Source organism: Hipposideros armiger, unplaced genomic scaffold (assembly GCF_001890085.2).
Source record: "Hipposideros armiger isolate ML-2016 unplaced genomic scaffold, ASM189008v1 scaffold_15, whole genome shotgun sequence".
Classification (NCBI taxonomy): domain Eukaryota; kingdom Metazoa; phylum Chordata; class Mammalia; order Chiroptera; family Hipposideridae; genus Hipposideros; species Hipposideros armiger.
Window position 1 is genome coordinate 3,931,145 of NW_017731365.1, and position 13,221 is coordinate 3,944,365.

The 13,221-nt window shown below is 52.8% G+C and overlaps 1 protein-coding gene across 3 annotated transcripts in view; it reads left to right on the forward strand.

Annotated features, from left to right (window-relative positions):
* The first annotated feature begins 1,113 nt into the window (after positions 1-1,113).
* The window catches only part of SLC29A3 (solute carrier family 29 member 3), a 42,533-nt gene continuing 30,425 nt past the window's right edge, over positions 1,114-13,221 (forward strand). For all 3 annotated transcript variants that reach the window (XM_019625341.1, XM_019625350.1, XM_019625359.1), the window contains exons 1-2: positions 1,114-1,186; positions 4,466-4,764. In XM_019625341.1, the coding sequence (XP_019480886.1) occupies position 1,186; positions 4,466-4,764 (300 nt within the window). In that variant the 5' untranslated portion in view covers positions 1,114-1,185. The remainder of the gene's footprint in view (positions 1,187-4,465; positions 4,765-13,221) is intronic.

A 13,221-nucleotide genomic window follows, 5' to 3' on the forward strand; every position in this document is an offset into this window, starting at 1 on the left:
ACATATCACTGCTCTCATCTCTGCTTTTGCTTCAGGCCTCTGCTCCTCCTGGAGCACCCTCTCTGCTCTTCTCAACGGGCCACACGTGTCCTAAAGATTTGGCTCCAAGGTCCTGAGAAGCCCTTCTCACTCCACCCCACTCACCACCCACCTGCAAGCCCTTAGGAGGGGCCATGTGCTGGAACAGAAAATAGGTAAGGACTTTAGAGTCACACCTGGTGGGACTCTACAGGCTCCACTACTGTGTGACCTTGGGCCAGCCACTTAATGTTATAAGCCTTGGACTTGTGCCCCATAAAATAGGACTAACAAGGATGTGGGGGCCAAAGTGAGGGTGGGCATTCCATCCCAGCCCCGTCTTGGCTTTCCATAAGCCCAGCTTTGGGTGTAAAGCTACTCCTGAACCTCAGGGCATGTGGCTGTTAATGAGACAGTGGGAATGAAGGCACAGCTGAGAGGGTTGGATAAAAGCAGCCCCCTTGGCCTGCAATCCAGACAGAAATGCCTGGCGGCTGGTGGAAGAGCCTGGTGGGGTGGGGTGGGTCTGAGGACAGCACAGCAGCCCAGCTACCCCCTCCTCTTCCCCCACTCCCCGCCTCAGCCAGACAATGAGCAGTGACAAGGAAAAGCGTCATGGCGCTGGCCTGGCACACAGAAAGCCTGACACTATGAGCAAAAACTGGGTGGCTGGGGCCAGCTCTCGCTCTGGGACAGGAGGGATCCCTGAAGTGGCGCTGAATGGGGGAACAGCACAGGGATCAGAGAGGAGCAGGTGTGTGGGGGGGGGAGCCCTCTGCAGGAGTGTGGGGGAGGGCGAGGCGCAGGACTCTGGGAGTTAAAGGGGGAGGGCTGAGATGACAGGGTCCGACTGCAAGGTGGAGAAGGGGCACGCTGCAGCAGCCCCGAGACGCGGCTTCACCGCGCGCTCCACGGTCCGTGGGGACAGTGCGCTTAGCTGCGGGCGGCTCATTTTTTCCACCTGTGAAATGGGCGCGTGCAGGAGTCTCCGCGCCGGCGCTGGAGCGCAGGGAGGCGATGAAAGAAGAGTTTGCAAACACGAAAGCGCCGGCGTGACCGGCCGGGGCGGGGCCTGGAGGCGGGGCCGGGCCTGAGGCCCAGCTGAGCCGCGAGTCGCAGTGGCCCTGGCGGCCGGGGAGGCAGCGGCGGAGTCGGCGTGGTGACGACAGTAAGTGCGGGCCGGAGGTCGGGCGCAGGCTTGGCTCCCGACCGGCTCCTCAGGCTCCCGGTAGCCCCCTGAGCTCCCGTGTTCGGTGGCCTCCCCGCATGGTCCCTCCTGGGGACTGCTCCACGGAAGCTCAGGACCGAGCGCAGCCCCATCCCGGCCCCCTCCCGCGGGGCGCCTCCCGCCCTGTCCCCCTTCCCGAGGACCCTCTGCTTCCTCCCTGCTCTCCTTCCCCTCCCTCCACTCTCCTCTCCCCTTCCCTTTGTCTGGGTCTCTATCGTCTTTCGCCCCCAGATTCTTTCCCCTGCTCCTCCTTGTGGATTTTCTGAAACTGGACCTCACCGCCTGGATGTGGGGGGCCTGGGTATGCACAAGTCAGCTCAAAGTATCCAGAAGGTGGCTGACTCTTGGCCCAAGTTGGAGAGACTGAGGCGGGGAGTGGGAGTGTCGACCACCCCAGGGCACATTCTGCCATGGCCTCTGGGTGGCGCCCTATGTTTCCCAGCAATACTTCCCCCTAGGTTAGCTTCACCAGCCCATCTACACCCATTTCACAGATGAGGAAATCAGGGTGCAGAAGGAAGATTGATTCAGCCAGAGTCAGAAACCTCCTCGGAACCAGCACCCAGTTTCCAGACGGCGGTCTGCAGTGGCCCTAGGCCCCATAAGCTCCTGTTTCTTTGTGTGGGGGCGGCCCCTCGCCCCAGGTCACCCAGAGAGGGAGCAGGACTGAGGTCGGCCAGCCCCTGCGGGTGCTTGATAAACACACCAGGCCAACGCCAGCCCGTCCTGGGGGGTGCTGAGGCTCTTCTTCCCTTCCCTTTTCTTTTCAATCCAAAAGCCAGCAGCTCGCTTTTATAAAGAGTAATGAGACTTTGCTCACTCCAGTGCCCTGGCCTGTGACCGGGGTTAGAGAAAACTCCTGGCGTCTTCAGAAGCTCCGTCAAGGCTGAATGGTCCTGGACAAATAAACGCCTGGAGCTGAGAATGGTCCCCGGCCAAGTGTGGGCCTGAGTGTTCCAGCTGTTGGCCCCTGCACCCACCCCTGGAGCTGGACCATCTGGAAATAACCACTTGCCCTTTGTCTATCGTCTTACATGGGTCATCATTTTTATATTTTTAAACGCTAATTTAGAAATCATGTGTGTGTATGTGTGTGTGTGTGTGCGTGCACGCCCACACCCACGCCGTCTGGTTAGTTTGTTAGTGCTGGGTGCCCTGTGAATCAAGGCTGGGAAAGGGCTCTGTTCAACCAGGAGAGTTTAAAATAGATTTGCTGACTCGAATGCCTGCATCTGGCAACCTCTTGTCTGCCTGCTCCAGGGTAGGTGCCTCCTCAGTCGGGGAGAATATTCTGGCCGCACAGAGTCCATGCAGCAGACATTGATGAGGGTGCCCTGCAGCACTGCCTTCCCCTCTGCTCACATCTCCCTGGCCCTGAAGCCTTCTGGAAGGAGGTCTGTCTGCACTTGGAGCTGGCAGGCACGGGGTTCACATCACCAGACAGCCTCCTCCCAAAGAGGCCACAGAGTCCTCGTGGGCCTCAGACTGCTGGGCTGTGTAACCTCACTTTTGCCATTTGGTAGTTGTATGACCCTAGGCAAATTACTCAGCCTTTTTGAGCCTCTCTTCATCTGTGAAATAGGTCCTAGAGTAGGAGTACCCATCCTGTGAGGCTGTTGTCAGGCGCTAGTGCTAGGCACAGACCTTGGCCTGTATGAGTACTGGATGTAATTTTAACTATTGGGAATTCTTACTGTTTGAATGTGGGGCAAATCAAGTGTCTTGAAGGCCTAATTCTCTGCATCTGAAAAAAAAGAGGCAATAATTCCTGTCCTGCCGAATTCTGATGAATGTTGTGAGGCTCTCCTGAAATGGCGGATAAAGCTCTTTGCCTATGTGACAGCTCACCAGGGAACAAAGGTCCATTCTGCCTAGCTTGATGCTCTGAGTTAAGGCTCAGCCTCCTATGTGAGCTGAGATGCATTTATTTATTGATTTGTTGGGTAAGGAGGAAGCTACTGCAGAAGGGACTAGAGTGTCCCACTCTCAGCTTTATGAAAGTGTTTTCCATTTATCAAGCTGCCGCCACCTCCTAGGTGCTATATAGAGCATAGAAGTAGGCGTGCTCTACCTTGCAGCCAAATTCAGCAGCCAGCCAGCCAGGTGACAAGCCCAGGATGGCAGGGAAGATCCTGATGTTTGTGCAACAACTGCCATCATGGGCCAGGCATTGCTAGTCAGTTATAGTTAAATAACCATTATAAAAAGGCTTCCCTAGGTTTGCAGATGGGGAAATTGAGGCTCAGATCCATGGTGACTTGCCCAGGGCCATGTAGGCAATAGTTATTGGCAGCCTAGATTCTTCCCTTTGTCTTAGGAGCTACCACAGATTGGGAGTGGCTGTCTCCTGGTGGGATGTGACCAACAGAGGCAGGGGCCAAAGCACGAGCCAAAAACCCAGACTTGGCCATTTCCCTGGCTTGTAACCTTCCATTCCCCACAAATGAAATGAGGGAGTCGACTATTAGATGTCTCAAACTGGCTTCGGGAGGCAGCTCTGGACACCATGGGGGTCTTTTTTGAGTAACTTAATTTGAATATTTTTATTGTTATTTATAATTTTATTTTTTAACAAGTAATACGTTCATATAATTCAAAAGGCACGAAAGAGTATGCGGTGAGGTCCCCTCCCTCCCTGTCCCCAACAACCTCCTCAGAGGCAACTGTTGGAAATTTCTTGCATGTCCTTCCAGAGAATATACATACATAACGTACATACATACGTATGTGTGAGTCTTCTCCCCACCCACCCCGTTCCGGATTGTTTTGCACAAATAGTAGCATGTTCTACACACACTCCTGCTCCTTTCTTTCCTCACATAAAGTTGAAAAGAGTTGAGAGAGCATTCTTGGCCTGTCCAGGGTTCTAGTTCCATTTTTTATGGCTGCATAGAAATGCGAATGCCTTAAGACAAGGTTCGCCCTTTTGCATTGATTGCCACAGGCCCCGCTATGTTGCATTCCTTACTCCCAGCCAGCCACACACTTTTTTACTACCTGTGTTGCCCTACATAGCGGCGGGGGTGTGTGGTCACTTACAGTTCTGACACTTTGCTTTTCTCTCTGACCCTTAAACCTGAAGCTCTCTAACCATGCAAGCTTCAACAGACCCCACGGTGGGGGTATAGTCAGCTTTGTAGGATGGGTGAGTGTCCAGCTGTGCCCAGCTTCAGCTTTTGATCACCTGTCCCGTTTCTGTTTCTCTCTCTGTTCCAACAGTGGCCATTGTCTCAGAGGATGACTTCCGTCACAGTTCAAACTCCACCTACAGAACTGCAAGCAGCTCTCTCCGTGCTGACCAGGATGCACTACTTGAGAAGCTGCTGGATCACCCACCACCCAGCCTGCAGAAGCCTGAGGACCGCTTTAATGGTGCCTACATCATCTTCTTCAGCCTGGGCATTGGCAGCCTACTGCCATGGAATTTCTTTGTCACTGCCAAGGAGTACTGGACATTCAAACTTCGTAACTGCACCAGCCCAGCCCCAGGGGAGGAACCTGAGGACTCAGACATCTTGGTAAGGGCATGTTCCTCCTGGGAGGTGGCCTGGATGGGGCGAGGGGCCACTTCACTTGGGCGCATCATTACGGGAAGGTTTGCAGCAGGCTAAGGATATGGATGCGGATCAGGAAGCTGTGTGGAGTATAATAGAAAGAATTCAGTTCAATCCTAAGTAAGACACGCTTTGTGTTGTGTATGAGGCCTTATGCTTCACGGGGCAAGGGAATATGGAAACGGATCAGACACGATCCCAGCCTTCAGGTTACTTACTATTTAACTTGGGAAGAAGATACAAACGATGATTCTATGTAGTGTCTATAGTACTGTAAACCCAAGAATCCAGAGCTCATGCCTTCAGGGGCTTGAAAGTGTAGATCTAATAGCATTAAGTTCAGCTGTGAGTTACAGAAAATTCCAAAAGACCAGTGGATAAGCCAAGATGGAAAATAATTTTTCTCTCATGTTCAAGCCTGGAGGGGTCTGCCCAACCTTGATATGCTGTTCCATCTTGTCAGGAACCAGTTGTTCCACCATCTGTAGCTTCTGTGTTCAAGAGCACGTCACAGTCCAAGGTGGCTGTTGGAGCTCCAGCCATTACATTTTTAAAAAGAGGTGAAGGAAAGGGCCGGCCGAGTGGCTCAGTTGGTTAAGAGCTCGCTCAAGTTTGAGCTCTGAGCAACAGCGGTTCGAGTCCCGGCCCGAGCTGAGCAGCCGCTGAGCTGCCAACAGGTGGCAGGATGGCTCAGCTAAAAAAAAAAAAAAAAAGAGGTGAAGGAGAGGCATGAGAATACTCCTGGAAGTGACACACATTGCTTGTGCGTACTTTGCATTGATTGGAACTCAAGTCATGTGACCATGTGAGCTGCAGAGGAACCAGGGAAATGTAGTCTTTATCCTAGAGAGCCATGTACCCAGCTAAAATGGGTAGTTGTATACTTATGGGAGACAGGGAAATGAAAACGCAGGGATAACTAGTCTCATCACCAAGGAAGAGAGTGCTGTGACTCAAAGGAGGTGGATTAAAAGAATGGGGAGGAGACATTCCAGGTGGAAGAAAAGCCTAGGCAAAGGCAGAGTGGGAGGAGTTCAGGGGTGTGTCAGGAGCCGTGCAGCATCTGATTTTGCCATATGTGGGGGGCACACAAGAGAGAAATGAGGCTTGAGGTCATTGCCCAGGCATTGAATTCATTGTCTAGGCCTTGAATGGCAAGGTGAGGAGTCCAAATTGTGTTTGACTGGCAGTGGCACCATGCCCCCTCCTGCTACCCAGGGCTGCTGACTTTGTGGGGTGACTTTTCCCTTGAGTGGGGGTAGTGTTAAAGAAAAAAAGTCATTCTGCTACTTGTTAAAATGGTAAGGAAGGCTTTAGAATGCTGCAATAGGGGAGAGAGAGCGGGCTCAACTCCAAGTTACTAAAGAACAAGTGGGGATTCATAGCCAAGGAGCAGAGTGAGGACAGTGAGTGGATGGAAAATGACCAAGAGGGGCCACCAAGCGTAGAGGGATTCGTGCTACAGGAAGGCCAAGGATGCATCCACCAACGTGGGGGATGAGGAACTTGATCAGATGTGGAGGGAGATCAGATGTCAGGGTGGCGGGATTCTTAATCAACTGACGTGGCTGGATTCTTGGGCTGGGCAGGCAGAAGATAGGGTGGGGGACCAAGGTCCAGGCCTCGTCAGGAAGAGGGCCCAGGTTCGGTCACTCTTTGTTGGGAGCCTGTTTCCAAAGCTAATCTAGGCCAGTGTCTGCTCTCTTGAAAGCTTGTGGATGGGGTAGCGGGAGACTCTCTGAAGTCATGCCAGGCTGGGAGGTTGCTAGCTGTCCCTCTCCTCCAGGGATGCCCCAGGGGACAAGAAGGAGGTACCCAAGCAGACCTTAGCCATACCCCTCAACTGGCCCAGAAGGTGGCTCACCACCTTTTTCTGAAAGCACCTTTGAAATCCTTGACCTAACCCCCAGGAACTTTCCCCAGTTTTGTAGGCATGAATCTGACACACTGACTGAGGTGTTCCTTTGTCTGCCCCTAGGACTCTACCAGGCTTACACATCACCCCCATCTGGGCCCCACCCAAGAAACCCTGACTGAATTAGTCCCCTTCATTCTGACACTCTGTCAGGGCCTGTTTCTGTTAAATGAGGAATTCATAGCTGCCTCCAGGGGCAGAGCAGTGTGGTATAAACCCATTTCTGCAGCTGCAGAGGTGTCATGGGAACATGGTGTAGTAGTTTAGAGCCTCGTACTCCTGGTATGGTCCTCGGACCAGGTATCGCCTGGGAGCTTGTTGGTGATGCAGAGTCTCAGGCCCCACCCCAGACCAGCTGAGTCAGGAGCTGCATGCTGACAAGGCCCCCCCTGTGCCCTCCCCCCCAGGTGACTGACAGGTACAGTAGAGTTGGAGAAACACTGGCGAGGGCCTGGCTTCGGAAACAGGCTGAATGGACTCCAACCCAGGCTCTGTTAGTTCTTAGCGCTCTAGCCTCTGTGTTGCCTTGTCTTCCTGGTATGTAACAGGAGGACAATTCTACCGGCAACTTCTTAGGGTTATTATGAGGATTAACTAAATTACTCTGCGCACAAAGCACTTAGAACAGGGGCTGGCACTAGTGTGGTAAGTGTTGTATAAACATTATTATTGTTATTATCATTTCGGAGATGCAGCCCTGGTGTGTTTCCAGGCGTCTGGCTTAGCCGGGTGCTTTATGATCCACTTTTATTGACCAGTGATTCAGCCGTCCCAGTTTTCTGTTGGCCTCGGTAAATCACCCAGCCTGTTGGGTTTCCTCCAGAAGGGGCCTGTCTGTCTGGGCCACCACCAGCCTCCGGCAGCCCCCAGGATTAGATTATGGGTGCACCTGTCCTCTCCCCCGACCCCGTCCCTGGGAGCAGGCTGCCCCGGGGCGGGAGAGGAAGTACAGGTGAGTCCGTGGGAGCCAGCCCGGCCCTCGCACCGTGGACATCCGCTGCACAGTGGACGTCTGCCGTGAGCTGCTCTTGCTATAAGGCGGTCCTTTCCCAGCTGCAGGCACTTAGCATTCCAGGCCCTGCTACGATGCTTTATTGCCTCTTTCCAAGTGCTGGCAGGTGCAGATGTAGTACCTGCGGCTGCCTGGAGCTACTGGCTCTTGGCATCAGAGATGAGAGACCTGTCACCCCTCGATTCATGGGCCAGGTTTGGGAAGCAAGCGTGCTGGGGCGTTTCTGCATTTTGTGGGCAATTTTTCTTTGCCTAATTCCCATTCCTGCCACCCACCTCCCCAATTCTTTTCCTCTCTCTTCCTGATTTCCCTGCGAGAGGAGGCTGGTCTCTTCTGTCACCTGAGGGCCACTTTGGGGGAAAGAGGGGAAGAGTCAAATGTGTCTGTCTCCAGTCGCCACCTGCAACTCAATTAGCTGTGGGTCTAGATGTTGGTTTTTTCCTGTACTTTCCTTTTAATACTCCCAGGGATGGATACCATTGGCTGGGGAGTTTGACTCGGTAGGAATGTTTGCATAGACCTCCCCCTCCCACCCAAGTAATGTCATTTTCAAGGTCACCTGCCATCCCAGGCTCGTTTCCTTCTGCCTGGAACAGTTTTGGGGGATGGCTTAGAAAGCATCCTGTTCACCTGCCCCCCTTGTCTCTGCTCTCTGGAATAAGAACTTTGAATGAACCCACCGCAAGCCTGTGGACCCAGAGCCAAAAATACTAAAGCAAAAAAAACAAGGAAAAATTGATATGAAAAGATGGTGCGACTGGGGCCAGGATGACGGCCATCTCTGAGCCCGCCTGTGGGCCCACTGTACTGGCAGAGGTGCTAAACGCAGTGTCTCTCATTAACCCTGTTTTTTCAGGCAAAATCCAGAGCTCAGAGAGGTTCAGTAAGCTGCCCCAAATCATATAGCTAGGAAGGGCCATGGAGAATTCAGGTGGATAGATGATGACAAAATTGGTCGTACTCAGAGAGTGGTGTAGAGGGAACTGTCCTGGAGACAGGGGCCACCTCACACCCTGACTCTGCCAAACACTTTCTTCCTAAGGAGAGCCTGCCCTTGGTCTAGCCTCCGTCTCCACCCTTGAAACCCAGGTGTCTTGGCTTCACCTCTGGATGCTGGACCCAGCTTCCAAGCTGTCAGCATCCCTACTCCCTCCCCGCAGCCCGGTCCTCCCTTGGCTCTGGGGTTTGTAAGCTGTCCCTGATCCTGTAGGGTCTCCTTGGCCTCCCCTTGGCCTCTCCTGCAGGCCTGTACAGCCTACCCCTGGGCGAGGGACTATAAGCTGGCATGCCTCCCTTCTGCCCCAGAGAGAAAGTGCACCTTCTCCTGGTCATTCCCTGTCACGAGGCCTCCATAGCCCCCTCCCAACATGTTCTTCCTGTGCACCTTGGCCTGCCCAGGGCTCCTCTCTGAGGGGGCAGCGGGACATGACCAGATCATGAGTGGGACCCCTAGCCCGACTTGGTGTCAGCAGGGCCAGGACTCAGGCTTGGCAATCTACTGTTGTCCCATCCACCCCATGACCAGAGTGGGCCCCAACAGCCCAGGCTCAGGGCAGGAGGTAGATGTCTCTCTTACCCAAGGGAATGTCCCCTGCTGCCACCCCTCTGAGTTAGGGTGAGTGGGGCCTGAGTCCCCAGAGCCCACTGTACTTCCCCATCAGGTGCTCACCATACAAGTCAAGTATTGGGTGCTTTTTGTCGGGGAGCCACTGCCCTCAGCGCCTTGTCCGCATGAGCTCATTAAGCCTACAGTACCCCCGTGAGGCAGGAACTGTTATTATACATGGATGACAATACCTGTTTCACATGTGAGGATGCCTGCCCACTAACTGTTAGCTCTTTGGGGATAGTGAATACAGCTCCTTACTGTACATCCCTGTGCCCCAAAGTAGCTAGCACAGTGCACAGCGCATAGTAGCACACAAAGAATAAACATTCTTTGCCATAGTTTCTGTGTCACTGAGGAAGAAAGCCCCATCATCCCAATCCATGAAACGAATGGCATGGCTCTGCCAGGGAGCAGCAGCAGATGTTGGGGTGGGTCACAGTTGCCACCACCACAGGAGTTCTGATATTTCTGGTGGGTTGGCATAGACGTGAAGTGGGATTCCTACAGGAGGACAGAGACCCAGGTTGACCTGGTTTGGCAGGTAGGGACCTACGGCACCCCTTATTTACAGCACCTTGGTATTGGCCCAATCCCTCAGCCCCCACAAAGAAGCAAGATAGCACAACTTGGTTGCTAGTCTTACAACTAAAGGCAGACATCACGATTTAGGGCAGAATATTTAAAAGGAACCAGGATAGGCTAGTTTGGAGAAGAGGAAACTGGAGGACAGATTATCGGAGGTCTTGGCAGTGACCTGCCGACTTTATGAAGTCCCTGCCATGTGGCCTGTGCCCACCCACCAGTGGACCTGCCATCTTCACCTGCAGGACGACCTGGTGAGTTAGGTACAATCATCAGTTTCTAGAGGGAGAAACTGAGGCTCACAAATTTTAAATCACTGACCGAAGGCTACCTGCTAACAGGTGGTAACCAGCATGCTTTCTGGCCTTTCCCTCTACCTAGAATCCCCCGGGGAGCTTTTGAAGCCTGCCCACCTGTACCACACACCAGATGTGGTGCAGTCTAAGGAGGGGCCTTGGAAGAAGCATTCTTAAGCTCTCCAGGTGAGGCCACATGCAGCCACGTGATCTGAGTGAAAGGTTACCACTGGGTGGTAATGAGCAGCTGCTCTCTGCTTCCAACCAGAGCACCCTTTGAAGGGGCTTTGGCTGCATCATGAGAGACTTAGGTGAGCCCTCTGGAAGAACTTCCTGCAGCACAGGTTGTCAAAGCTGGCAGTAGGGGTGGGTATTTCCTCCTTGGAGAATTAGAACAGTCTCCCTGCTGGAAGTCCAAGGAATGGTTTTCCTTGGCCTAGTTATTTTAGAGAGTGGGGCACCTCCCTGGGACCCTTACACATGAGAGTGGATGGAGGATCTGGTGCTTGTCTAAATGCTTCAGGCTTGATGAATTCCTCACTGTGGCCGTGCTGTCCCTCACTGCCCACAATCTCGCGCCAGTCAGTAATGGCCCTGCGAAGAGGCTTTGGCCCTTCCTCTGGGTAAATGCTCCCTTTGGTGGAAGCTGGGACAACTCCATAGCCACTTTCCTCTCTTTTCCCATCTCCCAGGCTCCTGGAAAAGGAGCAGGTGGGCCAACTGGACCCTGAGATGAATGTCCTGGCACCTGGTGTGGCACAAGCAACAGAAAGTGAAGCCATGAACACAGAGGAGAGGAAAACCCATCAGGGAGGCATCCTGACCTCCACTCCTCTGTGCTGCTGTCACTGTGAGGACCAGACAGTCCCCTCTCTGTGCTGGATCAGAGAGTGGACCTCCTCCAGGAGTTTTAAGAGCAGCGGGTCATTCACCTCTGAAAGCCCGGGAGAAAGCTGGGTCTGTCTGTCTCATGGGACTGCAGGGTACCTGGGAGGAGCCCAGATGGCAACAGGACTTCATTCAGCTCCTGTCCCAGCAGCGCCGTCACCTGCTGTGTGGCTGGGGGCCAGGCTGTGTGGCCTCTGGGCCTCTCTGCACACAGACCCTCTGGCAGCATTTACAGAGCATGCCAGAGGTTGCTAGGAGAGAGGTCCTGATATTTACCGCGTACCTCTTCTATGGCAGCTGCTGTGTGAAGACTGCTGAATCCTAATAACATTCACTGCCTCTACCATGTGCCAGCCCCTGTGTAAGGACACTTGTGTGGGCCTTCATTCCCCAGTATGCATTAAGCACCTTTCTGTGTGTCAGAGGCTTTATTTTCACGGTCTCTTTTAGTCCTTCCTAAGCCCTAAGGGATAGGTATTATTATACCTATTTTACAGAGCAGGAAACTATGGCTCAAAAAACATAAGTAGTTTGTTCCCAGGCACAAAGTCAGTGACAACTGGGACTCACACCGGGCCATCTGCACCCATGTTTTCCATGCTCTCAACCCTATGCTCCACGTCAGTGCTGTTTTCAAGACTTCTTTTGACCACAGTACACATTTCACCCAGATAAAATGTGCAAGACCTACATGTCCATCATGGAAGCAACAGTTTCATGAAGCAGCATCTACCCTTAAAAAAAAAATTTCTGATTGTAGTTTTCAAGGAGAAGCATGCGATCATCTGTGCTGATGGTCTAAGTGGCTTATAAACCACCAGACTGAGGATGGAAAGTCTGCCTTTAAATGTGTGCAGGTTCTTCATGGCCTTGGGGAGCAGCACCGTGGGGGACAGAGCAGAAGCTGGGCCTGAGGCTGTGAGCGAGAGGATGGGGGAGGGACATCGGAGATGGCAAGCCTGGAGAACTGTCTCCAGTTTTGATTTAAAGCTCTCATTCTAGATCAGGGGTCGGCAAACTGCGGCTCGCAAGCCGCATGCAGCTCTTTGGGTACGTTCTGTCTCAAAAGTTTGCCAACCCCTGGAAGAGCCAATCCTGTCCCTCACAATTTAAAAATTATTCGAAAGCCATAAATATATTTTTACATAATCACCATTATGTGAGTAATATCCTTTAAAAATTTTGTAAATGAGACTATAATAGTTTTATTTTCATTTTCAATTTTACTTCAAGCCTGTAGCTTGCCAGCCGCAGTTTGCTGACCCCTGGCGGCTCTTCCGTCTCAAAAGTTTGCTGACCCCTGATCTACACTAGATGAAGGAGGCAGGAGTTACAGGGGAAATGTGGCCAAGAAGGGCACCAATTTTCTGGTTTGGTTTTGTTGTTAATAAAGGAGAAGTGGCAGCCAATTTGTGTGCTCACGTGACTGGTAGAGTAGAGACGGAGAAACAGGTGCTGAGGAAGAGGAGGATGCACAGCTGAGTGAGTGCTGTGAGCAGACAGGGCATGGGCTCAGGTGCACAGGAGAGGGGGTCCCAGAAAAGCGTGTAGACAGTTCATCTTTAGGAATAGGACAGAAGGCAGCCAAAGGTCAAATGAAATACAATTCTGGGCCTGACCCATCCAGTGGATTTCGTATCCTTTAGTGGGCTGCAACCTGTGATTTGAAAAACCCCGCTCCGCCTGTTGCGTCTCGCCTCACAGCCAGCCACGAGGATGCGTTTTGCCGTCATTCTACAGAGCGAGAAAGTGGAGGCGATAAGTAACTTGCTGGGACCACAGGGCTACAAAGACAAGAGGTGGAGGGTGCACCCAACCCGGGAGTGTCTGAATTGGCATCATGTTTTCTGGGCACGTGGCAAATACCCAGATTCTCAGACCCTGCCCCACTGCCTCCTTCTGCCAGGGTGGGCCTGGGCACTGTTGCCAGGTGCTCCTGATGTGGCCAGCAGGCAGGGGGGCGGGTATCTGGAAGCTCCTTCCTCCTGCCACATGCTGTTCCTTGAGCTGTGTACTCCGTTCTGCATGTCAATGGATCATGACTTGCCTAGTGTAACTCAGATCTCTCCAAATGGAAGCAATGCACAGATTCCATTTGGCAATGTACTTTTTTTTTTTT